The 27,682-nt window shown below is 41.6% G+C and overlaps 1 protein-coding gene across 5 annotated transcripts in view; it reads left to right on the forward strand.

Moving 5' to 3' along the window:
* marchf7 (membrane-associated ring finger (C3HC4) 7) overlaps positions 1 to 27,682 on the forward strand; it is a 59,251-nt gene that overhangs the window by 14,982 nt on the left and 16,587 nt on the right. For 3 of the 5 annotated variants that reach the window (XM_067987407.1, XM_067987402.1, XM_067987403.1), the window contains 6 exons: positions 12,577 to 12,705; positions 15,428 to 16,649; positions 19,595 to 19,770; positions 20,723 to 20,832; positions 22,610 to 22,723; positions 23,401 to 23,449. In XM_067987407.1, the coding sequence (XP_067843508.1) occupies positions 12,577 to 12,705; positions 15,428 to 16,649; positions 19,595 to 19,770; positions 20,723 to 20,832; positions 22,610 to 22,723; positions 23,401 to 23,449 (1,800 nt within the window). Of the gene's footprint in view, positions 1 to 12,576; positions 12,706 to 15,427; positions 16,650 to 19,594; positions 19,771 to 20,722; positions 20,833 to 22,498; positions 22,547 to 22,609; positions 22,724 to 23,400; positions 23,450 to 27,682 lie in introns of all 5 variants that reach the window. The other 2 variants (XM_067987406.1, XM_067987404.1) reach the window with 2 other exon arrangements.

Consider the following 27,682-nt stretch of genomic DNA (forward strand, 5'->3'; position numbering starts at 1 on the left):
ATGAAGTGTTAACTTAACATGGCAATAGGTAATGCAACAGCAGATGTAGCACATCCTACCAGCGATTGGGTGGAACTAGTGGATAGTGACTTGGCACAAGTCTTTGTTCTTGAGCAAAGTCAACACTGTTTTATGAAAGGGAAATAGTGTTTGACAAATCTTAGTTTTTTGAGGGGGGGGCCAGTGGATGTCGTGTATTTGGATTTTCAATAGGCTTTCGATACAGCGCCAAACAAGGTTGCTAAACAAGATTAGGGCTCATGGGATTGGGGGGGGGGGGGGTAATATATTCTCAGATTGAGGATTGGTTGATGGACAGAAAACAGAGTAGGAATGAACGGGTCTTTTTCGGGTTTGTAGGATGTAACTTTTTTTATTCGTTCATGGGATGTGGGCGTTGCTGGCAAGGCCAGCATTTATTGCCCTTGAGAAGGTGGTGGTGGTGAGTCACCTTCTTGAACCGCTGCAATCCGTGTGGTGAAGGTTCTCCCACAATGCTGTTAGGTAGGGAGTTCCAGGAATTTGACCCAGCGATGATGAAGGAACGGAGATATATTTCCAAGTCGGGATGGTTTGTGACTTGGAGGGGAACATGCAGGTGGTGGTGTTCCCATGTGCCTGCTGCCCTTGTCCTTCCAGGTGGTAGAGGTCGTGGGTTTGGGAGGTGCTGTCGAAGAAGCCTTGGCGAGTTGCTGCAGTGCATCCTGTGGATGGTACTCACTTCAGCCACGGTGCACCGGTGGTGAAGGGAGTGAATGTTTAGGGTGGTGGATGGGGTGCCAATCAAGCGGGCTGCTTTGTCCTGGATGGTGTCGAGCTTCTTGAGTGTTGTTGGAGCTGCACTCATCCAGGCAAGTATTCCATCACACTCCTGACTTGTGCCTTGTAGATGGTGGAAAGGCTTTGGGGAGTCAGGAGGTGAGTCACTTGCTGCAGAATACCCAGCCTCTGACCTGCTGTTGTAACCACAGTATTTTTGTGGCTGGTCCAGTTAAGTTTCTGGTCAATGGTGACCCCCCCCCCACTCCAGGATGTTGATGGTGGGGGATTCGGCGATGGTAATGCCGTTGAATGTCATGGGGAAGTGCTTGGATTTTCTCTTGTTGGAGATGATCATTGCCTGGCACTTGTCTGGTGCAAATGTTACTTCCCACTTATCAGCCCAAGCCTAGATGTTGTCCAGATCTTGCTGTATGTGGGCATGGACTGCTTCATTATCTGAGGGGTTGTGAATGGACCTGAACGTTGCAATCATCTGCGAACATCCCCATTTCTGTCCTTTATGATGGAGGGAACGTCATTGATGAAGCAGCTGAAGATGGTTGGGCCTAGGACACTGCCCTGAGGAACTCCTGCAGCAATGCCCTGGGGCTGAGATGGTTACCCTCCAACAACCACTACCATTTTCCTTTGTGCTAGGTACGACTCCAGCCACTGGAGAGTTTTCCCCCTGATTCCCATTGACTTCAATTTTACTAGGGCTTCTTGGTGCCACACTCTGTCAAATGCTGCCTTGATGTCAAGGGCAGTCACTCTCTCCTCACCTGGAATTCAGCTTTTTGTCCATGTTTGGACCAAGGCTGTAATGAGGTCTGGAGCCGAGTGGTCCTGGCGGAACCCAAACTGAGCATCGGTGAGCAGGTTATTGTTGAGTAAGTGCCTCTTGATAGCACTGTCGACGACACCTTCATCACTTTGCTGATGATTGAGAGTAGACTGATGGGGCGGTAATTGGCCGGATTGGATTTGTCCTTTTTGTGATCAGGACATACCTGGGCAATTTTCCACATTGTCTGGTAGATGCCAGTGTTGTAGCTGTTCTGGAACAGGTTGGCTAGAGGCGCGGCTAGTTCTGGAGCACAAGTCTTCAGCACTACAGCCGGGATGTTGTCGGGGCCTGTAGCCTTTGTTGTATCCAGTGCACTCAGCCGTTTCTTGATATCACGTGGAGTGAATCGAATTGGCTGAAGACTGGCTTCTGTGATGGTGGGGATATCGGGAGGAGGCCAAGATGGATCATCTACTCGGCACTTCTGACTGAAGATGGGTGCAGATGCTTCAGCCTTGTCTTTTGCACTCACGTGCTGGACTCTGCCATGATTAAGGATGGGGATGTTTACAGAGCTGCCTCCTCCCGTTAGTTGTTTAATTGTCCACCACCATTCACGACTGGATGTGGCAGGACTGCAGAGCTTTGATGTGATCCATTGGTTGTGGAATTGCTTAGCTCTGTCTATAGCATGTTGCTTCAGCTGTTTAGCATTTATGTAGTCCTGAGTTGTAGCTTCACCAGGTTGGCACCTCATTTTTAGGTATGCCTGGTGCTGCTCCTGGCATGCTCTTCTGCACTCCTCATTGAACCAGGGTTTTACCCCTGGCTTGTTGGTAATGGTAGAGTGAGGAATATGCTGGGCCATGAGGTTACAGATTGTGCTGGAATACAAATCTGCTGCTGCTGATGGCCCACAGTGCCTCGTGGATGCCCAATTTTGAGCTGCTAGATCTGTTCTTAAACTCCCATTTAGCACGCTGGTAGTGCCACACAACACATTGGATGGTGCCCTCAGTGTCATGACTGGATCTATTGAGGTGCCACAAGGATCAGTGCTTGGGCCTCAGCTATTTGCAATCTATATCAATGACTTCGATGAGACAGCGTGTAATGTATCAAAGTTTGCTGATGACACAAAGCTAGATGGGAAAGCAAGCAGTGAGGAGGACGCAGAGTCTGCAAAGGGATATCGACAGGTTAAGTGAATGGGTAAATGGAGTATAATGTGGGGAGATGTGAAATTATCTCTTTTGGTAGGAAGAATAGAAAAGCAGAATATTTTTTTAAAAGGTGAGACTAGTAAATGTTGGTATTCAGAGGGATTTGGGTGGCCTTGTATGTGAATCACAAAGTTAACATGCAGATATAGCAAGCAATTAGGAAATCAATTGGTATGTTAGCCTTTATTGCAAGAGGGTTGGAGTATAAGAGTAAGGAAGACTTGCTACAATTATATAGGGCTTAGGTGAGACCACACCTGGAGTACTGTGTACAGTTTTGGTCTCCTTATCTAAGGAAGGATATACTTGCCTTGTATAATGAAGGTTCACTAGATTGATTCCTGGGATGAGAGGGTTGTCCTATGAGGAGAGATTGAGTAGAATGGGCCTATATTCTCTGGCATTTAGAAGAATGAGAGGTGACCTCATTGAATGAATAAAATTCTTGGGCTTGACAGGGTAGATGCTGAGAAACTGTTTCCCCTGGCTGGAGAATCTAGAACTTGGGGTCATTGTCTCAGGGTAAGGGGTCGGCCATTTAGGACTGAGATGAGGAAAAATCTCTTCACTCAGGGTTGTGAATCTTTGGAATTCTCTACCCCAGAGGGCTGTGGATGCTGAGTAGTTGAGTATATATTTTTTTTTATTCGTTCACTGGATGTGGGCGTCGCTGGCAAGGCCGGCATTTATTGCCCATCCCTAATTGCCCTTGAGAAGGTGGTGGTGAGCCGCCTTCTTGAACCGCTGCAGTCCGTGTGGTGACGGTTCTCCCACAGTGCTGTTAGGAAGGGAGTTCCAGGATTTTGACCCAGGATTTAAAACTGAGGTTGATAGATTTTTGGACACTAAGGGAATAAAGGGATATGGGGATAGGGTGGGAAAGTGGAGTTGAGGTAGAGGATCAGCCATGATCTGATTGACTGACTGGCGAAGCAGGCTCGAGTGGCTGTATGGCCTACTCCTGCTCTTATTTCTTATGTTATATCAACGTTTGGTCAATCTTGTTTGGAATACCAGAAACTGCTTTTATCAGTTGAGTGCCTTGGCATGTGAAAACCCAATTACCATGTTTTAGGCCATATTTACAGTGCAGCTGCCAGTGAAAAGTGGATTTGTATCACAAGATAGTTATGGATGCGGAGGCCCATCTTGGTTCATCTATCCAGAAAGATCTTAAAGTCCCCTCCATTTCAGCATCCAATTGTTTCTTAAAAGATTCCAGAGTTTTCACTTCCACTACTCTTCCTGGAAGTCTCTTCCATACATTTGATCAAATTTTTTGTGCAAAGAATTTTCTGACCTCAGTCCTTAATTTACCTTTTACTAGATTGCATCTATGTCCCTTTATTCTACTCCCATAGTTCAACTCAAAGTAATATTTACCTTTTCTATTCCCTTAGAAATATCTTGTGTATATCTCTAAGATCACTGCTCAGACACCACCTTTCCAGACTGAAGAGCTCAGTCTTTCCTGATAACGTTGACCTTTGACACTAGGGATCAGCCATATGGCTCTTCTCTGCACTCCTATTGTTTGAATATCTCCTTTTGTGTTGTCTAGAACTGGATGCTGTACTCGAGGTCTCATCTGACCAGAGTACTATACAGTTTTGTCACAACTTCTTAACTTGTATGCAACTGTTCTAGCTTTGTAGTTCTCCAATCTATTAGTTTTGTTGATTGCTGCTCTGGATTAGTTGATTTGTTGAACATGAAGTCTGCTAAGTTCCTACATCCTGAATCTTTCAGGTTCATTCTTAGCTATTTCGGCACTATTCGTGGAGTATGTGTGTTTGCTTTTTTTTCGATCCATGCACAGTACATTGCCTTGTCTGCGTTAAGTTTCATCTGTCTATTTACATATTTTGTTCAATTCGTTCTGTAATTTCTGAGCTGCCTTCTCCAATTCCACTGTCCCTCCTCGCTTGGCATCATCTTCAAATTTGACCATTTTTTGTATTAAATAACTGCACCCATTATTTATGTAAATTAGAAACAAAAGCTTAACACCAAGCCTTGGGGCACCCCACTCATACTAACACCACTTCACCCTGACTTAATTCCTCTAACAAGTACAGTGAAACCTGTACAAAGGGACACTCATTGACAGTCCCAAATAATTTAATGTACATACAATCCCTATTTTGAAAATAGGGACACCTGATGCAAGTACCTTAGGTGTCCCTAATTTACAGATTTCACTACTCCATTGTCTACCCTTCAGTCAACTTCTTATCTATTCTCAGGAACCAATGCTATGAGGTTGTAATGTAAATTTGGAGTCACGGCCTGAACTTTAAGTGTACTTCTATGGATTTCTATTTATTTTTCCCCCTCCTTTTTTAAAGGCAGCGACTTGTAGTAAAGTAAGGTTCCATGAGTGGTAGCAGCCCTCCAATACACTGTGCAGGTTATTTTTCATATGTGAGCCTGAACAATGAGTATTGGTGGGCTGCTCTGTTGGAAGGGGAGGAGCAGGAAAAGGGTAAGGAAGCTTTTCATTTGAGCTTGATCCAGTGCTTGCCTGATATCTACATGTACGCATAGCAGTCAGCACAGTGAACACTGCTGTTTATTTTGTTTTTTGCATAATCTGGAAATGTTGAGATAAATATTGTGGTCTACATTGCCCCAATTGAGATTAGTTAACACTATGCAGACCAGGGATAAAAGTTGGGGTTCCTATGGGTTTTTTTTTTGCACAGTACTGCACCTTGTAGATTTACTCATTCTTCATTTTACTTTCCTTGCAGTTAGAAGTACTATGATCTATTCAGATGATCTCTTTGGAAAAATGCAGAATTTGATTGCTTTAAGTATCCTTAAATTAAATGTTTGTTATAATACAGACCAATTTGGGTACCTAGCTGATTATTCAAAGGTGTCTTGAATGCTGGATTTTGTGTATGGATCATGTTTGCTTATCTGGAGTCTACTTTTATTATCTTGGAACCAGTGAAAGATTAAATATATAATTCAACATTTACAATGTAAAATGCTGAGTAAACATTCATAATGGGAATTCGTATGTAAACAGTTGCCCATCATGTAGTTGCAGGCCTCCAGCCACTGAGTTCTGTCCGCCATTTTTATTTTGCTTCTTTCTGAAATTCAGAATTTGGTTGCAGGTTTTAAACGTTTTTTTTAAAAAGTTTTTTGCTGCTTCCAGGCTTCCCACACCACTGTTCCGTTGTTGGGCCAGGGCCTGCCGCCACATTTATGCTGGCTCAAGCCTTCCTCCGCTTGCTTCCTGGCTCCAACCCCACCCCAGGCCAGCATCTTCGTCTGGCCTGCCTGTTGGCATCCTGCTGGCTTCCTTGCTCCCCCACTGCCCTCTGCCGCCTCTTTCATCTTTTGCTGTTAAACCAGCACCATAATTTGGAAAGCGCAATGAGTGCTTATATTGTACTACTTTGCAGGGGTGCCTCTGCCTCAGAGTTTTGGAGAGCAGATAGTGAGGAATTAGCCCGAGAGAGGGTGAGGGAATCGTCACCATGTCACTAATGGAGAAAATAGATATTGCAGGTATGTGGGATTAACAGCAATGTCAGGTTAGAAAAGGGACAAAATGGGTATTGCAGGCATTACTTTCAGTACATTAATGTTACCTATTAAAAGCAATATGAACAATTGTTATTTAAACATTAATGTTTTTAGAGGCAATAACAAATCAGAACAGGAAATGGGTTCTCAAGCATTTTAATATTATTAAAGCATGCCTTGGAGAGAGACACTAATTTAGGCTTTCCTTAGTAGGAAAGTGTGGTGTTTAATGGTACTAGATACACTTGAGTATGAGCTAAGAATGTAGAAATGGGTGAGGGTGGTAAATTAAACCCAGAAAATGTATGCATTTAATTCATTTATCTAAATATTTTCATACATTACTGTGTTAACACTATACATTAGTATTCCTGAAAACTTAAGATTTAGTTGTCTTAACTTTCACCTGAAACCAAGAGGGAAAAGTACTTGCATGATTTTGTTTAGATGCAAGACTGTAATTTGGGGCATACATAATGTCTTCATATCCCTAATGGTAATTTGAAATTTTCATAAAACATGAAGTTGTAAAGGAAATTAGTTTTGGCATTTAAGCTTATGAGCATTTTCTAATGTAACCTACTTGTATGTTCCATGTTTCATCAAATCAGAAGTTGATTTGAAATAAATGGATTTTAGTTCTTTGGACTAGGTGGCTATTGAAGCATACCTAAGCAGTCAGTGTTTTAAAATTAAAAACACAACAGGTCAGTCAGCATCAAGAAAAGACAGGTTATGACATTTCAAGTGTGTATCCTTCATCAGATTGAAGTCTGAGATAAACAGGTATTGGGTAAAGTTGGGCAAAATAGAAGAGGGGAGAACCAACCAATAAAGCAAGAAAGAGCTTAGGTTGTGCCTTTCACATCCTCAGGATGTCCCAAAGCGCTTTACAGCTCATGAAGTCACTGTTGTAATGTCGGAAACATGGCAGCCAATTTGCGCACAACTAGGTCCTACAAACACCAATGTGATCATGACCAAATTATTTTTTTTTAATGTGTTGGTTGAGGGATAAATATTGGCCAGGACGCCCCTGCTCTTCGAAGAAGTGTCATGGGATTTTTATGTCCACCTGAGACATGACTGTACTTCTGACAGTGCAACACTCCCTCAGAACTGCACTGGAATGTCAGCCTAGATTTCATGCTAGAGTCCCTGGAGTGGGACTTGATTCTACAACCTACTGATTCAGAGGCGAGAGTGCTACATAGATACATCAATCACAGAGTGAGTTTGTGTTAAATGACTTGTAAACTGCTAAATTTTTTAAAAAGTGATACAATAGATCATCACTGAGTTAATGCAGACCTATGGACTGGACAAAAGTAGGGGAGGGATGATGAAAAGACACGAGGTCCATGTACAACAAAAGAATGAAAACTACACTGAGTATGGGGTTAACTTTTTTTTGTTTTTGGTCTATAGATGATTTGGACTTGGGTATAGGGCACACCATGTTGAAATTTAGAACTAGGAGGTTTGGCAAACAGCAAGGGGGAGAAGGGATATAGTAGACCAAGAAAACGGGCAGGTTAGCAAAACAGGCAACTAGGTGGTAGATGCATTTTAATGTGGATAAATGTGAAGTAATCGTGAAGTAATCCATTATGGGAGAATAAACAAGAAATGGAAGTATACACTTAATGGAAAGGCACTGAAGGATGTGGATCGACAGAGATTTAAGGGTTCAATCACATAATTCCCAGAAAGTGAGTGCAGGTAAATTAAGCCGTGAAGTACAGCAGAGTTATATAAATGGGGGCATAGAGCACAAGTGAAGAAGTAATGATGAATTTATGCGAAGAATGGTTACGTCAGTTGGAGTACTGTGGAGTTTTGGAAACTCCACTATGCTGCAGTGCAGCAACTCGCCAAGGCTTCTTCGACAGCACCTCCCAAACCCGTGACCTCTACTACCTAGAAGGACAAGGGCAGCAGGCACATGGGAACAACACCACCTGTACGTTCCCCTCCAAGTCACACACCATCCCGACTTGGAAATATATCGCCGTTCCTTCATTGTCGCTGGGTCAAAATCCTGGAACTGCCTACCTAACAGCACTGTGGGAGAACCTTCACCTCACTGGCTGCAGCGATTCAAGAAGGCGGCTCACCTCTACCTTCTGAAGGGCAATTAGGGATGGGCAATAAATGCTGGCCTTGCCAGCGATGCCCACATCCCATGAACGAATTTTAAAAAAAACAAAGGATATTAAAGTCAGTGTATAGTGTAAATGTGGCAGACTGATGCCAGGAATGGGAAGTTATGAAGAAACTTTTGTGATGCTGAGAATATTTTCACTGGAGCAGAAAAGGCCAAGAGGAAATTTTATAAAGCTTTTTCAAACTATCAAGAGTTTTAATAGTGAATAGAGAAAGATAATTTCTTGTCTTGCAGTTGGTGATCAGGGGTCATCAGAATGGTGCCAGGGATGAGGGACTTCAGTTATGTGGAGAGACTGGAGAAGCTGGGTTGTTCTCCTTAGAGCAGAGAAGGTTAAGAGGAGATTTGATGGAAGTGTTCAAAATCATGAAGGGTTTAGATAAAGTAAATAAAGAGAAACTGTTTCCTATGGCAGAAGGGTCAGTAACCAGAGGACACAAATTTAAGATGATCGGCAAAAGAACCACTTTTTTATGCAGCGAGTTATAATGATCTGGACTGCACTGCCTGAAAGGGTGGTGGAAGCAGATTTAAAAGTAATTTTCAAAAGGCAACTCGATAAATACATGAAGGGCGAAAAATTTACATGGCTATGGGGAAAGAGCAAGGGAATGGGACTAATTGGATTTCTCTTTCAAGGAGCCAGCACAGGCATGATGGGCCAAATGGCCTTCTCCTATGCTGTACCTACTCTGATCAGTTTAAAATCCTCTCCGAAGAGGAGAGGTTAGGAGAAATTTCTTTACACAGAGGGTTATTGAAGAATGGATGTTTTGCCGCAAGCAGGGACCACCAATTTTTCTCGTAAGATACAAAGAATATTTGAAGCACAGAAAAATACATGGCTATTGCAGGGAGAGCAGGGCAGTAGGATTAGTTTTGGATTGCTCTAGCAAAGAGCCAACACAGTCATGATGGGTCGAATGGTCTCTTCCTGGCCCCCTCCTTCTCAGCTACATGCTGCCCAATTGTGATTTTATCCACAGACAAGAAGTCAACTGCCACATGTACACTGACCAACTCTGCCTCTCTGCCATCTCTCTTGATCTTTCCATTACCTCCATGCTGTCAGACTGCTATCTTATTTGGCCACCAGAACAAACTAAATACTCTTGTCACCAACTCTATCTGAATCAGACTGTTGGCAGCCCTGGTGTCGTATTCTATCTTGAGTTGACCTTCCTACCTCATATCTATCACCATGACCGCCTACTTCCACCTCTAACATTGCCTGCCTCCCCCCATCTGCCACTGAAACCCTTATCCATGCCTTTGTCACCTCCAGATTCAACAATTCCAGTGCTCTACTGGCCAGCCTGCCATACTCCAACTTCGTAAACTTCAACTCCTCCAACTCTGTTGTCCGTATCCTGTCCCATACTCAGTTGTGCTTACTCAACACCCCTGTCCTCACTTACATATTCAAGGAATCTTACAACACCAGGTTATAGTCCAACAGTTTTATTTGAAAATCACAAGCTTTCGGAGGCTTTCTCCTTCGTCAGGAGGAGTCCATCACCGGCATCTCCACATCATGGCTCACTTACATAGGCTTCCACTCCCCCAGTGCCACAAATTAAAAATTCTCATCCTTTCCGTTCCCTGTATCTGCAATCTCCTCCAGTACTATATTCTCTCCACCTCTTTTTTTTCCTCACCACCCCCCCCCCCCCAAAAAAAAAACTTTTGATTCCTCTGACCCCAGCCTTTTGAGCATACAATCCCCACTCCCTCCCTTTCACTCCACCCTCCCACCACATAGGCTCCATACTCTGGAAGTTTGTCCCTAAACCCCTTTACCTCTTCACCTCCCTATCTTTTAAGGCCCTTCTAAAAACCCACCTCTTTGACCAAGCTTTTGATCACCCCTCCTAATATCTCCTTCTTTGACTATGTCTAGTAAAGATAAATATGTGACTTGCCATCTCACATGTTAAGGAGTATTTGGGGCCCTGGAGATTGGGGTGGGAGGATTTTCTGGACAAGTGTTGCATCACCTGCAGTTTTATAGGAAGGTGCTGGGGTAGGATGGCTGGATGTAGGGGAGTGGAGTAACAATTTGCTTGGCTGTGGGATCGTTTTTCTAGGTCATCCTCCACCTACAAGTGTGATGGCTGGTTGGGTGTAAGATGAGGAGAAGGGTGGATCCTGTTGTCGTTGTCTGGGTGGGGTGTGGTTGTGGGTGAGGGGTGGCAAAAATAGAGGCTTGGGATATGGAGTGAACGTGGTCATGGATATGTTGACCAGTGTGGAGGGGATGCCTTGGATGAGGAAGTAGTACATTTCAGGAGCTCTGGTGTTGAAGGTGAAGTCATTGGAGCAAATGTGATGGAGACAGAAATTGAGAGAGGGAGGTGGGTTGAGAAGAAACATAATCAAAATAGTTGTGGCAGTTAGTGAACTTGTAATGGATATCAGTGGAAAGCATATTGCCAGAGATGGTGGTGGGGAGGAGCAAGGGAGAGAAGCCCATGAAGGGAAAGGATGGTTAGAAATTGGCAGTGTAATGAATAAAATTCTCCATGTCGAAATGAGAACAGGAAACCACACCATAACTAAGGAAGTCAATAAGGGGGCCTGAGTAACATTGGAGCAAAGAGTATTTCATATAACCTGCAAAAAGGCAGGCACGGGTAGGGGCTTAGTGAGTTGCCCTAGTGACTCCTTGTATATGGAGGAAGTCAGCGGAGTTAAGAAAAGTTGTTCAAAGTGCGACAGTTCAGCCAAGTAGGGGAAGATGTTGGTGGATGGAGACTGGTTGGACCGCTGTACGAAGTGGAGAGCTTGGAGATCATCCTAGTGAAGGGTGGAATTGTAGAGAGATTGGACATTCATGATGAAAAAGACATAATAGGGGCTAGAGAATCTTAAATTGTTAAGTGGTGGCGGTCATTGGAGGAGTCATGGATATAGATTGTGCAAGAACAAAGAATCTATTTCAGTGAGCCAGGAACAGGCTAAAACAGTTGTTCTCCTAGGACAGTCAGTGTTTTAAACTCATAATTGCTTCATTTATCAAAGCTTTTAAATATGAAATTTAAAACTCAGAATTGATCTCAGTATTTAGTCCAAGTTCTGCGCACACGTCTGTAACTCAGCTAATTGAAGTGTTATACAGTTAGCACAATGAGAAATAGTTTTAACAGTTTTGTTCTCTACCCAAACCCTCCCCGAAAGAATAAAAGAGGTTGGATGGTTATTTACTCTGAAGCCAATGGCATTTGGTATTTCTCAAGCAGCGGCCACAGGTAAAGATGCATTCTTCCTCACCCATTTTACTAAAGGAGTTTTTCAAGATATACAGTGGCAGGATACTGAATTCAAAACCTTACTTCTAGTACAGCCACTGATTGATTTGATTTATTAAGCATTTGTGGCACCTCTTAAATTGGCAAATAACAGACATTCTCTACAGTCTGGGTTTAACGGACTCTGTTCTGACAGATGAGAGAAAGATGGTGCAAAAGTTCTGATGAGAAAATTAACAGTTTAACAATAGGTATAGTGAGTGCTGAAAAAATTATTTGCTTTAATTTCCTTTTAAAGAATAATGAAAGTTGGGTTGAAAAGTTTTGAGCCTATATAGTAGCTGGGAAAGTGGAGTCTCAAGTATCGCATTTTGACGTGGATTCAGAATGGCATTGCGTTTCACCTGTCGTGTAACCCATAAGTCCTGAAGATCAAATGCCTTGTAAGCCGCAAGCGAGTTGTTTTGGTCAGTCGAGTGGGTTAATTTATTGTTTTCCATGATGGTTCTTAATTTGATTGGGTTGAGTATCAATTGCTGAGGAGCTCCTTTGTCTGCATATCTATACACATAGCCCAGTGCATAGCTGACTATGCATTTTATTTATTGCATGGTAGAGAACTGTCAGCTGTGAATATTTTTCATAATTTCAATCTGTAATTTTTAGGTTGGGATAGTAAACACTGGTCAGTGCGTATAGTAGTTGCATATCGCAGCTTTAAACAGGAGACAGATTGGCTAGTTGTGCAGTTCATTTTTTTTATATAAAAGTTGTCTATATCTTGTATTAGTTTGTATTCCACATTCAGTTTCGAAACTTGTCAAACAGATCGCTTTTGTTTCTCAGATTCGGTGTGGAGGTGTAGTCAATTTCCAAGATCATCAGCGGTGCAATTCAATTCGGCATCTAGAGCTGAAACTACACTCTGTGAAGGAATAGAGATGGAAAGGAGAACAGAATCCAATGTTGAAGAAGGTGATGACTATAGTCATAGGAATGACCGTTCATAGTGTATATACTTATTGCAGTTCACTCATTCAAAATATTTTTACATATTTCTTTTGCAGATGAACATTTCATGGCTAGTCTAAACTAAACTTGAATGGCATAGTGTAAATTCCTTTTTAATAAAAAAAATGACGATGAATGCAGCAGCATACTTACATTGTTAGCAATGTACGGTTCAGTAATTACTGAAACTTTGAAGTAGATAATTTCTCCCTTTTATTTTTTGTATGTTTTTTTCCTCAAGTACCAAATAATAGACTTGCTGACAAAATTAAAGCCCATGGGATTAAAGGGACAGTGGCAGTGTGGATACAAAATTGACTACAGGTTAGAAAGCACAGTGGTGGTGAATGGTTGGTTGTTTCAGTCTGGAAGGAAGTATACAGTGGTGTTCCCCAGGGGTTGATATTGGGACCACTGCTGTTTTTGATATGTTATTGACCTGGGCTTGGGTATACAGGGTATAATTTCAAAGTTTGCAGATGACATGAAACTCTGAAATGTAATAAACAATGTGGAGGATAGTAACAGACTTCAGGAGGACGTAGACAGACTGGTGAAATGGGTAGACACATGACAGATGAGATTTAAGACCAAAGTGTGAAGTGATACATTTTGTTAGGAAGAATGAGGAGAGGCAATGTAAACTAAATGGTACAAGTTTAAAGGGAGTGCAGGAACAAAAGAAACCTGGGGGTGTATGTACACAAACCTTTGAAGATGGCAGAACAAGTTGAGAAGGGTTTTATTTTTTTGAAAAAAGCATATGGGATCCTTGGCTTTATTAATAGAGGCATAGAGTACAAAAGCAAGGATGTTATGCTGAACCTTTATAATACACTGGTTAGGCCTCAGCTGGAGTGTTGTGTTCAATTCTGGGTGCCACACTTTAGGAAGGATGATAAGGCCTTGGAGAGGTTGCAGAAGAGATTTGCTAGAATGGTACCAGGGATGAGACACCAGTTATTTGGAGAGACTGGAGAAGCTGGGGTTGTTCTCCTTCGAGCAGAAAAGGTTAAGAGGAAATTTGATTGTGGTGTTCTAAAACATTAAGGGTTTCGACAGAGTAATTAAAGAGAAACTGTTTCTAGTGGCAGAAGGGTTGATATCCAGAGGGCACAGATTTAAGGTGATTGGCAAAACAACCAGAGGTGACACGAGGAAACATTTTTCATATGCCGCGAGTTGTTATAACCTGGAATGCACTGCCTGAAAGAGTGGTGGAAGCAGATTAAATAGTAATTTTCAAAAGGGAATTGGATAAATATGTGAAGGGAAAAAATTTACAGGGCTATGGGGAAAGAGCAGGGGAGTAGGACTAATTGGGATAGCTCTTTCAAAGAGCGGTGCATGCACGATGGGCCGAATGGCCGCCTTCTGTGCTATGATACTAAGTATCATGGTATCTTGTACTCTTTATTTTCTTATCTGTGTAACTTAATTTTGATTTTGACTTGTTGACTGAACTTGAAGGTTAGATAAAAGTCAAATCTAGATCTCTATTACTGGTGAATTTGTTGTCCGACCACTACCATATTTTTCTACTTCAGTGGGTATTTTAAACTGAAATAAAATGAAGATTTTTCAATTAAATCACAATTTGTATTAATATTCATTCCACTAATTGTGGAATGATGAGTACACCTATTTTCTGGAAGTAGCAAAATGGAAGCTTGTGGTGCAGCTTTTTAAGATAATTTGCATTCCTCACTTTTTAAGAGATGAAGTCTAGCAGCAAATTTTCATGTACATATCACTTGTAACTTGACAACACATTTATTTGTTCTGATTAGGAAAGTGGTGGCATTTGAAAGTGTAAATAATTGTACACCTGTTGCCTATCCTTTCAAATTAGTTTTCTCCAGTTTTCTTTCCCTTGCTTTCTATTTGTTGACTTCCCTACTGGGGATACAGTTCCATGGGTGCCAAGTGCCATCCAGTAACTCATTCACATGGCCATTATTTATGTGAGTATTGAGTGTCAGCAGGCTGTAGGATGCCTGATTCCCTTCTCACCTGGTGTCTGTATGCTGGCAGTCTCAACTTGACGAACCCAAAAACCACTGGCAAATTTTAGCACCCCTACCAGTTCCCTGGCTGAGATCCACTAACAGCACAGATTATAGGTCAAAACCGGGGCCACCCATTAACTCGGCAATGCGAACTTTACCTCTGAACCATCAGAGCAGCTCAAATTAAATATATAAATATTACACTAAAGGAGGAACAGAAAGCCTTCTGTTGGTTTCATTTTTTTAAAAAAAGTTCTAAAGAGTTGGTGTGTGCCAGGTTTTTTCCTTTCCTGCTTGATATTTTTGAGTGTCTATAAATTGTAAAGGGGTATCTAAAATGATTCCTGGACTCTGTAGAAGAGCTCTTCATTTGGGGGTAACTGAAACATCAGGTTTAAAACTGAACATGGTGAGGTATATGCTAGATAACTACCTGGCAGGTGAAAATACCCTATTAACACTTTCTTTCCTTCACTCCTTACAAAACCTCATTAACATGAGTTGCTTTGCTACTGCTGTATCTGGCATAGTAGGTCAGCAACCAACTGGGCAATCTTGGTTTTGTCATGTAACCCAAAACCTGCTTCAAGGATCTTTTTTAATACAGATATAGCTATTTGAGCAGATAGTTTTGATTTTTTTTGTTTAACTACTTTTAATATATTTTCCTACTTCAGATCTTGAAGATAGAGTTTTGGCATCCTATGCACAAGGTGCAAGACCGAGACACACGTTGTTTGGATCTTTGCGACGTACCACGTCAAGCTTGAGTCGAGCACTTTCCTCACCTTCAGAGAGTCAATCTACATTCTCAAGAGACTCCAGCAGACATTCTTCCAGGTCCTCTGATAGCAGCAGTTCCTTAACAGACATTGAAGTGATACCACAAAGAAGTATAGAGTATGGTTTTATGCACAGTAGAACTGGAGCTTCAGAATCGGTAACTTCAGAAAGGAGAAGTATGTCTGTGTTGCAGCCAAGACCACTGAATGACTTTGCGACAGAATCTGGCAGCAGGTGTAGACCAAGGCAGCTGTTGTCACGTCTGGCATCCAGTATGTCTTCGACTTTCTCTGGCAGCCGCCGATCCAACCAGGGGCATTCAAGTGTAAGATCTTTTGAAACAACACATTCTCTTGGGCATTCAGATAATGTGTCATTAGGTGGACGATCTGAAAATGCCACACAAGCTAGTAGTACTGGCAGACCTGATGCTACTAATTTTTCACATAATCAATCCTCAGAATCTTCTCAGGGATTTGGATTTTTGAGATGGAGAAGACCAGGAGCACCAACCATTTCACAGTCTCAAAACTTTAATGTGGGGGTAGAAAGTTCAGTAAGTTCAAGGCCAGATGATTCTGAAAATAGAAATACTGCTTCATGGTTGTCATCTTCATTACGAAGCAGATGTACGCCTCTCTTCGGCAGAAGGAGAAGAGAAGGAAGAGATGAAACTGCAAGAATGGCTGTAACATCTAACAGTACCATAGATCACGCTAGAGTAGACCGATCACCAGTCCTCCAAAGGGAAGTTGGAACATATGAAAACTTGAGCATAGAACAACCAAATGTTATCCAGGATGCTCCGGCAGCTGCTTCAATTGCTTTGACCTCTGCCACTACAGGCAGCTCCTCTTCCACCTTTGGCACTGCAACATCTGTTCCAGAGATCCCTCACAGTAGAAGTAGTTCAGGAGTTGCAGGGATCTTCCCTAATTCTGTCATTCGCCTTTCTATGCCTTATGGCCTTGGAGATGAGTTCTCTGATGATGTACTGATAACAGTAGACTTTGCAAGTCCATCTAGAAGTCATGTAGAGGCTCATCAGCAAGAAAAACAAAAAGCTGAAAGTGCATCTTCAAGGGATCCAGAAAAACTCAGAAAAATACAAGAAAGGTATTTTTTAATGCATACCTCAATATAACTTCTTGAGTACATTGTGGTTTATGATCATTATATTACCTATATCAGTTTTTCTTTAGCATTAATTTATTAACCTGCAAGGGACATTTCTGACTACCCCTCATTCAGATTTCCCCAGCTTCCCTTGAATTGCTAACCTACATATACTGTTACATGTCTTTCTAGTGGGAGATTTCCATTCCTGCTGGGAACAGGTGTTGTGGCATGAGTTTTTAAAAAAGTGTTGGTATATAGAGGAAACAACACTCCAGACTGCAACACTTGGCAGGAAAAGAAAGCAATGGCTATCTTTTATGATGGGGAGGAGGGCATAGAGAGGGAGAATAAGTAGTCCTCCAGGAGATTTTGAACTTGAATTTCAGGAGATATCTGAACTGAGTAGTTTTTGTTTTGGAAACAGGCAGCTTGAGGCTTAAATAACCTGCACACTTAATGAGTAATGGTTTTGTAGCATTTCTTTCCCTCTGTACTCTAAATTGAAAGGACAAAGTCATCCTAATGGCTGCTGTAATGATCCCACAAAGTTTAATTTCCACCCCCTTCCCCAATCTGCACTGGAGCTGCAGGAACCAAGTCACGTTGACTGTCCATTTGATGTCCTGGCTGTCTTTTCTGGAGAAGCTCCCTTAGTTTGTACCAGAAAATGAACTTTGTTATTCTACCTCACAATAAAAACTGAACCTCTGTTTTAGAGAGCAACTTTTGGTCCTATTAGCCTGATTCCAAAACATCAGTATGGCCAGTGATTCCTGGCATTGAAACATTTGGACAGGAAAATGCAAAGCAAGATCCTATATATTTGTATCTTCCAGTATGTGATTCAGTGTGTTATGGCTCCACCATTACCACTTCTGACCTCTGAAATAGCTTGTGAAATTGCTAGGAAAACAGCATTCAGAAACTGAATCAATTGATTCTACTCTTTTTTTAGTATTAATTTGTTTTTTCCAAATGGCATTTGCAGGGAAAGGTATTTTTTAATAGGATGATTAATAGCATTGCCGAGGAACTGCCTGCTGCATTTCTCATGTCATTTGGTAATTGAAGCAACCCTGAGAAGAGTGACAAGCCATAGTGCCCTTCAAGTTTACTAAGAAACTTCCTCTGACTGGGTATATTGTAGGTAATTGAGGTGGGGTGGAGGGAAGAGGGGAAAGCTCGATAAAACTTGTTGCATGGCTGGTATTTCTGGTTTCAGATTCTGTCAATTCGGATGCTCTAAGCTAAAGGCATCAGAGAGCCAAACCTAACATCAGAGCTGTACAAAGCTTAATGGCAATTGTCTATACACACTGGATGCAAGAAGCATCATGCCCCTAAAGAACAAAACTGAGAAATTGGATGCTTGTGCAGAGAGGTATATTTGTAGTAATTTAGACATAAAACAATAGTTATTTGCAAATTCACTGGGTAAAACATATTGACTAGCAAGTGGAACTGCTCACATATCTTGCCAGGATTGCTAGAGTCCCTTTCTTTAAGGAAATAATTCATTGCCATTGATGAAAAATAATTTGCAGGATGAAACTCCAAAGATGAAGTGCTGTTCTTGGCATAGGATATGCTTTATTCCAAGGATATCTGTTCAGTAGGCATGCCATGTCTTCAGGTTCTACAGGCAATCCTGCTCTGGTGATTTTGAAGACATAATTGACTTTTTGAAGAAACTAAGTGCACCTACCAAGGCATGCCTCTGAGGAGCAATCTGGAGTGGACACTTCAACTTTCCCTCCATTCCATTCCTCCCTATTAGGGTGTTTGTAGCACCACTACAACTGTCCAGGTTGAGATCTGTTCCCTCAAATCTAGGATCTCCCAAGTTGCTATGGTGCTGTACCACACAAGATTATCAGTAAAATGCCTTATAATTAGGGAACGCCTTTGTCTATCATTGAATGCACTTTATCCTATTGAGCTGTGATCAAAGATCCCTGTTAATAATGTCACTGGAGGAGAACCATATCATATAACTGGAAGTACTGTCAGCAGTCACTACTGCTTTTGATGCCATATTAGAAGTTTTTCACACTCCTTTTTTGACTTTTTATAACCACCAATCTGGAGTCTGAAATATTATAAGTGGTGGCTAACACATAGCAGTAAGTTCAGTGATCACACTTTAACATTGGGGAAAAGGAAAGGTGAGGAGAAGAGACTGCTCTGATGACATTTTCTAGGTTGGTTGTATGCATCGTGGAGTCGCTCTATTAACTCAATCCCTCTCATTTTCTCTCCTCCTTGCTTGAAGACTATTACTTGGCTCTTAATGGAATACAGGCGCTCTCAGTCTTTTGGCATTCACCAAGTGGTCATTCTTGATGTGCAAGCCTAAAAGTAAATGATGTCAGACTACTTGAAGGCATCACTGATGAGCCCAGTCCAATCCTGATCAGATGTCCCCACACAGCATTTTTGCTAGATAACTGGATAAGCAGTAGAAACTTTTTTCTCCCCCCTCCCCCCTCCCCCCTGTTTGCTAGCCCAGGGATACTGATGTTAGCACCCCAGTTGAGTCAGCGGAACTCCTCTGTAATCCGTAGCACTGGAGGAGCTCAGATGAAGAGCAGGGACCTGAAATGGTGAGCTTCCATAAAGCTCAAAATACTGTTTTCCCACCTTCATTCCTCAGCTTTCCTTCAAAATTGTACAAAAAAAGAGTAAAATATACTTTCTGCTGAGTTTACGATTTCATAGTAATCTTAAAAATTCTTAACACCAGTTTCATTATTTTCTGTGGAGGGAGGAAAATAAAGTGTTTTGGGGTGTTGGAGCAGAAAGGAAACTTATCCAGTATTGGTAATTTGTCACCTGGGAATTCAATCAATTCCACAGTACTAGCAACCCTTCCTGTCTTTTTTGCTTAATACTGAAGCAATACAAAATTATATACCTGTATTTAATGTATGCTTCTATGACAGCCTACTTTTAGAGGACTCTGATGAAGAAGAAGGAGATATCTGTCGAATTTGCCAAATGGGAGCTGGAGCTACTTCACCTCCTAATCCTTTAATACAGCCATGCAATTGCACTGGCAGCTTGCAATATGTCCATCAGGAGTGCATGAAGAAATGGTTGCAATCCAAAATAAATTCAGGTAATGTGGGTATCTAGATGAGTGGTATCATAGCCAGAAGGATACTTGGTTTTAATTATTCCCTGCTGTTGGGTGGGAGGGGTTAGGGTTTTGAGTTGCATGGTGTCCATTTGTCAATAACCTGGATTAGGACTGAATTTGATAAGTTACTTGCCCATAAACCACATAGTTCCAAAATTGTTTTTGCTTGGTCACATTCTATTAATTAAGCTTTCAGAACGTAACCACTCTTAAAAGTACCTATCCTTCCCGAGACTGGCGTCTGGATCCAACAGTGTTGAAATGTGGATTCTGTGCGTTCCCCGTGTAAGTTCTCGATCTCCTGGGCTTTCAGAGACTGAATGGAAACTAAACCTTCCCATTTGAGGAAGGATAATCTATGGCAAATCACTGTAGATGATTTCAAATCTCAATTGTATGTTACAGAGCACCATTGATGGAAGCCATGGAGCAGATTGTTTGCCTGCCATTTCCCTAGATCTGGTTTGGAGAGCCTAGATGAAAGATTGAAAATATAATGGGAATGAGCAATTTTTAAGTTATACAAGAATGGAAACTACTGTTTGGCTTCTACATAAGTCTGTAAATAATAAAATACCAAATATTTACTGAAAAGACCACATGTTCAAAGTTCTCTCTCTTGATTTGGATTAACTAAACTAAGAGAACCAAATCTCAACTGGCATTCACCTCGCATCTTGATTTTAGTCTTGTCTAAGGTTAGTTTGTAAAAACTAGCCTGGAGTGATCCCTGTCCATCATTTCAAGTTGACTAGGGAGTAGCATTAATTAACATGCTGATAGTTCTACTGTCCACACACCTCATGAGAATGGTATGCAAAAAGAATGAATGGGAAAGGTGTGTTAGGGCAGGTGGTGGTCTTGTATTAACAAACTTGTGTATATATAACCAAACACATTAAATAGATATTGTCTACTGAACTTAATGCAGGTGCTGATTTGACTGCTGTAACCACCTGTGAATTGTGTAAGGAGAAGTTGCAGCTGGACTTTGAAGATTTTGATGTTCATGAATTGTACAGGACACATGCAGATGAACAGGTGTGTGTGGGCTTTTGAGTGGCTGGTTGCCATGTTCAAAATATTGTGTAAATATTATTTTGTGTTTGACATTAAATTATGTAATATTGATTTTTGGAAAAATATTCAGGTTTCCACCAAACTTAATGTTGTCCTGTGATTCCAGAGGCTTATTGTGGGGGGGGGGGAAAAGCTTTACCTGGCTTTCAATTGTCAGGACGGATTATAGGCACCACATTTCACTTCTTACTTCTGCTCTAAAGGCTGCTTGTTCTTTTTTTTTCCTCTTGTACATCTAGGACTTTGTTCTGCTTGGGCAATAATCAAGATTTTGAAAATTCCCTGTTTAAATCTCCAATTTGTTGCATCTGTTTTAGTGTTCATTTTAGTATTTTTTTGCAACTTTATTTTCTAATGCGATCCCTACCCTGCCATCTATCCTCCAAATAGATGTTTGGAAGCATTAGCATGAGACTAACTGGTAGAACAATCACTTTGCAATGAAATAGTGATGGGTGAGAGTTTTAAAACTGTTTCACAGAAAGTGGTACCATTCCTTAGATGCAGCAGTAGATAGTGTTTTTGAGTGTTATTTACAGGGTGGGAGGAAAGAAGAGGAAAAAAAATTGATCACTCAGCCACCACAAATGCATGTTCAAGTGCCCTGATGACTCGCTGAGTTTGTTCAATGAGTATCTGAGGCATAGAGGTAAGGAAGCTCCCAGGTTTGATGCCTGATCTGTGCTGAGTTGACTAATTCCTGCCAGAGTGACCGTCACTTGGCCTCAAAGCCCCTTTGGGACACTAATTAGCTTCAATGTCCCCGGGTCAGGAAGCGAAAAATTGGCCAGGGTTGCTGTTCCTAGGGTACATAGCAACTGCTGCTGGAAGTGTATGGTGTGTAAATCTCTGCTCAGGACAGGATCAGGTTGGTTGTGATGCCTGCCAACATTTCCTGTGAAAGGTCACATGAAAAAGAGCCACTTGGGTAAGGTTCTGGAGAGTGACCCACACAGTGAAATCTTCACTGAACAAGTAGTCAATGCTTTCAGCATTGATCGAAGAGAAGAAAATTGGAAGAGGAAAGGCAAATGGTTTACCTTCATCTTGACATCCTAGATAGTCCAAAATCTGACGTTAGCATAACCCACGTGTACTCTCCTAATCTTCCTCTTTTGTCCTGGTATTGCACTGGGATCTCTTCTAACGTTTGCTAGCAAGGCACCCTCTCCACCTGCTATCAGTTTCAGTGTGGTTTAAAAGAACCAAAGGGGTACGGGCAGCAAAGTCACAATGCTGGAAAGTCTTGCGTTGCCTCCTTTGTAACTTTCATTATTGAGTTGTCTAACTTTCCATTGGAATGTGGAGGTTATCTTCATTTAAGTCTGATCTACCTTTCATGAACCTACCCATAATTGAGTTATGCTCAGTGCTGGTATTAAACATTTTATAGAATGCACAACAGTTAGTAGTTTACAATGAGGACTTTGTGTGGTTCTATTCTAACTTGGCTGGGGTAGGCAATTTTTTGTGACTATGCAAAAAGTTTAAAATTGAAATTTGCAGACCGTTTTATATAAGATCACTTTGCCGTTCAGAGTTTCACAGGACTGATAACTGAAAAATACTCTTGCTTTGCAAGTCTATGCTATATATGTACTTGTGTAATGTCTCTTATTCATAACAGGAAAAGATGGTTGAATCCCATGAATTTTTGCATATTCGCTTATCAGTGGTAAGGATTTTAAATTTTTAGATACTGTGTGTATACTTTCAAATCCTTTACGATCTGTTTTAGGCACAGTATGAATTCATCAGTTCTGGTCTCTACCTTGTTCTGTTACTTCATCTGTGTGAGCAGAGATTTTCTGACATGATGGGCGGTACAAGTGAGACGAGGACTAGACTTCGGGTAAGCATATAAGTGAAATGTGTAATACAAGAATAGTTAATCTGAATAGTGCAAACTAATAAACTAGACTAACTTTAAAGCACCTCCTATTTTTTAACATTTTTTCCCCTTTTTGACAAACTGCTTGGCATCAAAGTGACTGTCTCTTTTCTCAGTAAACGATTGCAGAGCTATTGTCAGCTTAACTGTAGATAGAATGTAATTAAGTCACTTCGATGCTTTGTCACTGTGGGCAGCAAAGTTCTAAAACTATCTGCAATGCTAGGAGAGCAACTAGTGAAGAGATCATTTAACTTCCTTTTAATAACAAAGGGATTCAAAAGCATAAATAAGATGCTAAGTACTATTTGGTAGCTTCATTATACCTTATTTAGAAAGTTGTACAACATTTGAGTTTCACTAACACAGTATTTGATGAACTAGTTCAGCTACTAAATTGGAAAAGGATACAGTGATGGAATATATTACCAGCACTTAAGTTCAAAATTGCACCAACCATATACTAAACATTAACATTTCTAATTCAGCACAGCAGATCAGTATAAGGTTATCTACCAGCTGGATGATATATTTGAGTTGTACTGACTTTTTGCCCCTCTTGGTACATTGGGTGAAGCCAGGTATGTGGTTTTAATCATTTTTTTTGTGGTTTTGACATTATTCACTCTTGCTTTCAGTTCATCCACCTGGCAAGAACCCTTCAGCAGCACATACAAGATCTTGAAAGTAGGTTTTTCATATACTCATTAGGGCCTTTATCTGTGATCGGTCCAGTGGTCTTTGTTGCCCATTATTGGAACTGTACTCTATTTTTAGTCTGTCTGAGATGAGCTTCCAACCACATATGCGCTCCATCACCAAGACCGCCTACTTCCGTAACATCGCCCATCTCCACTCCTGCCTCAGCTCATCTGCTGAAATCCTCATCCATGCCTTTGTTACCTCGAGACTCGACTATTCAAATACTCTCCTGGCTGGCCTCCCACCTGCCACCCTCCATAAACTTGAGCTCATCCAAAACTCTGCTGCCCGTATCCCAACTCTCACCAAGTTCCGTTCGCCCATCGCCCCTGTGCTTGCTGACCTATATTAGCTCCTGTCTGGGAATGCCACGATTTTAAAATTCTCATCCTTGTTTTCAAGTCTCTCCATGGCCTTGCCCCTCCCTATCTTTGTAACCTCCTCCAGCCCTACAACCCTCCAAGGTCTCTGTGCGCCTCCAGTTATTGCCTCTTGCACATCCCCGATTTTAATCGCTCCACCATTGGCAGCTGTGTCTTCAGCTTCCTAGGCCCTTAGCTCTGGAACTCCCTCCCTAAACCTCACTTCCCTCTCCTCCTTTTAAGGCGCTCCTTTAAAAACTACCTCTTTGATCAAGCTTTTGTCAACTGTCCTAATATCTCCTTGCTTGGCTCGGTGTCAAATATTTTTTGATAACTCTCCTGTGAAGCGCCTTGGGACGTTTTGCTACATTAAAGGTGCTATATAAATGCAAGCTGTTGTTGTAGTCCAAGTACAAGCAAATTTCAGAAGTTTTGATCCCATATGCTGCAAATAGATACTATAAAGCATGTAAAGATGTCTTTTTTTTAAAAAAAAGAAATTTAGTTTGAGCATTTTTATTGACTGAACAGTTAGTAAATGTGTGCATCAGGTTTCAGAGACCTCCAAGTTTTAAATGACTTCTGTGCCATAAAACAATGATTCTCAGTGGAGCAGTAGTAATTTAAACATCTACATCTGCCCCCCTCCCCCATTTGCAGTTTTCCAATATGCTGATAAGCTTCTGGAGATGCCTCTTCCATCTTTAGGAATTTATGTTGGTATCACTCATGAGGCCAAGTAAATACTATCCAATAACTACCCAATTAAAATCATCACCTGATTGTAAAAGAAACCAAAAGATCAGGCTGTAAATTAGTAGTACCTCACCAGAATCGCTGTTTTATATCACAAACAGTGAGGATGGGGGTCCCTGAAGATTAATACTGACTCAATCTCTATATTGTCTTGATCGATATCACTGAATGATCCTGAGATACTCAAGCATGCAGTCTTGTCTCAGACAGTGTTCCAAATCATACTGAGGTGGTTGCTGTCTTTTTCAAGGACCTCTATCCTGGTATGTCTTTGTAGTTACTATGTAGTAATGCTCTCTATACTTATGTTCGGATCAAGTTATCCAGCTTTTCATGCCAGTTCAGTTCATGTCAGTTCTGCACTGAATGCTCAAGCAAAGCTTGGGGGTGTGTGATGTTGGCAAGATGTACAAACGTCACCAGACTTTGTCTTCAAATCCCTCCATGGCCTTGCCCACCCTAAAACCAGCCCTACAGCCCTACAACACTCCAACAACTCTGGCCTCTTACACATTCCCCACTCCCTTTGTCTCACCATTGGTAGCTGTGCCTTAAATCGTCTACACCCTAAGCTCTGGAAGTCTCTCCCTAAACTTCTCTGTGCCCTCCACTCCCCTCTCTTAAAACCCTCCTTAAAACCTACCTTTTTGACCAAACTTTTACTCGCCCCTTCTTAATATCTCCTTCTTTGGCTTGTTGTCCATTTTTGGCTAACGCTCCTGTGAAGCGCTTTCGGATACTTTCCTGCGTTAAAGGCGCTATATAAATGCAAGTAGTTATTGAATTGCATTCTTTAGTCAACTGAGGGTATTCTTAAAATTGTCAGACTTGCCTGTATTTGAGCAATACTCATTTGTGTGGATGATTCCTTCATTGTGTTTGAACATGCCCCCAATGTGGTCGAAGGTATTTTAAAACTTTTTTTTCTCTTTTTATGCAATTTAAATTTACTATTGAATGAGCGTAAATGTTTCCTTCCTTCATGGGATGGTCATGGGCTTTGGTAGGAGAGGGCCAGGGACCAATAAGGTTGTATTTCCAGTGGCTGTTTTTTTTTGTTTTTTGCAAACAATCTGATTTGGTAACTAAACACAGATTACCATCCCAAGAGGAATGGAATGGTGGGAGGGAAGTGTAGGGAAAGCAAAGAGGGACTGGAGCAGGGGGAAGATGGCGAAAGAAGTTGGGAGGTGAGTGAAAGTGATTGGTGGGGGCAAACAGTTCTGAAGTGTGGCAGTTTGATGGGATAGTGGGGGCTGAATCCTTGAGATTCTCTGTTCAGCTACACTACACTGTTGGACTCAAAGACTGACCTTACTGTGCTGCCACATTTTGGGACCTCCCATCTTTTCTTCCAATGCTGCCAGACTCCCTATTCTCAAAATTGGGTTTTGCTCACAGGTGAAGGTCCTGGCTTCTGGTAGTGCTGGGGCAGGATCTGGCAACACGGCAAGGATGGTCATGGGCTTTGGTAGGAGAGGGCCAGGAACCTATACACTACATACTTCTCTTCCCTCTGCCAAGCTAAATACTTTCAGCGCGTGTGTGCGTGCGTGCGTTGTACTCCGACACCGATGACGGATTAGGAGCGACCTAACGCTGGGTGAAAGCTCTGTGGCCTTTCCTGCTTGCTCCTAATGTTTTATACCTTCCCCTCTGCCATCCAACATTAAACTGTTTATACTTTCATAACAAACTCCAAATAACCCCATGCCCTTGACAACCACATCACCGTAAAGTCTGTGGGGCCGGTTTTATAATGTTGTACTCCGGACTCCAAGCTTTGTGCAATAAGTGTAAATTGGAATATCGAGCACTAAGGGTCACCCAATTTTCTGCCCATTTAATGAGCTGCAAAGCAAGTACACTAACCTTTGTGCCCAATTTGGTGTTTGTATTGTGCAAAGTTCAATGTTGTGAGTGCTACATTGTCAATTTTACCAGTATGCCCCATTTTCTTGTCTGTTAACATGGCCACTGTTAGACACTCACCAACAAAAACACAATCTCCACCGCCCCCCCGCCCTCCCCCAAATGCATGCACAAGTATAAAATGTAATAAATTTTGATTGTCTGTCTATACAAAGTACTCATACAAATCATACTGATTAATCAATGCAAAAATATTGCATTAAAGATTCTGTCTACGGTGCTAAATTCCTGTCCAGAAGCTTTGGTTGTCATGGTTCTTGGTCACACTTTTGTGTCAATGTTTACCATTTGTAAATTGCAATCAACACTTTCCATTCAATTGTGCTATGCCACCTGTCGCAATGTAATTTCAGGCTCTGGGCACTTGGTAAGTTTGTGGAGTGAGTTTATGAAGTGTCTCCCAACTTTAACGTGTGTGTCGTTTATATAATAGTATATTAAAATCCATATGTGGGTTTTGAAATATTAAACGGTCACTTTAGTTTTCATGATTCCCTGTCATGCCAGTAGGTGGTGCTTTAATGGGATTTTCCACTAACCTAAGCAATGAGTTGTCTTAGGTCCTTGTCACACAGCAAATCCAGCTGTACCACCATATTGGGCTATACAGTTTTCCAATCCCAAAGCACAGCCAGCAACATGTGAACAACTCAGCCTGTCTACTTATCCTCAGCCTGTCTGCCTAAATTTGGGTAGCTTTTTACATTTTTTCTTTTTAATATTTTGAAGTTTTTTTAAAATATTGCCTTCCCTGCTATTACCCCCAACCCCCCACCACCTCCCTGCAACACCATGCCTCACACACTGCCTCAGCCAATTTTGCCAGCCTCTCCCATCCTTTATTTCCTGTTGGCTATTTTTAAAAAAATATCTTGGGTCTCTAGCCATGCTCCTGAAAAGAAATTTAAACTGCAGGCCTGTAGCCCCACACTGGCTACCCTCCAAAACTTTCAACTTCAGGCCTGCCTCATTCCTTCTCCTGTCTTTTTTGCCACCAATCTTAAAATAAATGTCAATAAAATACATGCCCAGTGTTATCTTTCACTTGATACATTGCCCCAATCTGAATATCTATACATTCCATTCCCAGTACCTGCATTTAATAAATAAATTGCCCAGATGACATCACTCCACCTTTTATATCTTAAGTTGGAAGAGATGGTAAATT

The sequence above is a fragment of the Heptranchias perlo genome, chromosome 7, assembly GCF_035084215.1.
Source record: "Heptranchias perlo isolate sHepPer1 chromosome 7, sHepPer1.hap1, whole genome shotgun sequence".
In the NCBI taxonomy this organism is placed as follows: Eukaryota; Metazoa; Chordata; class Chondrichthyes; order Hexanchiformes; family Hexanchidae; genus Heptranchias; species Heptranchias perlo.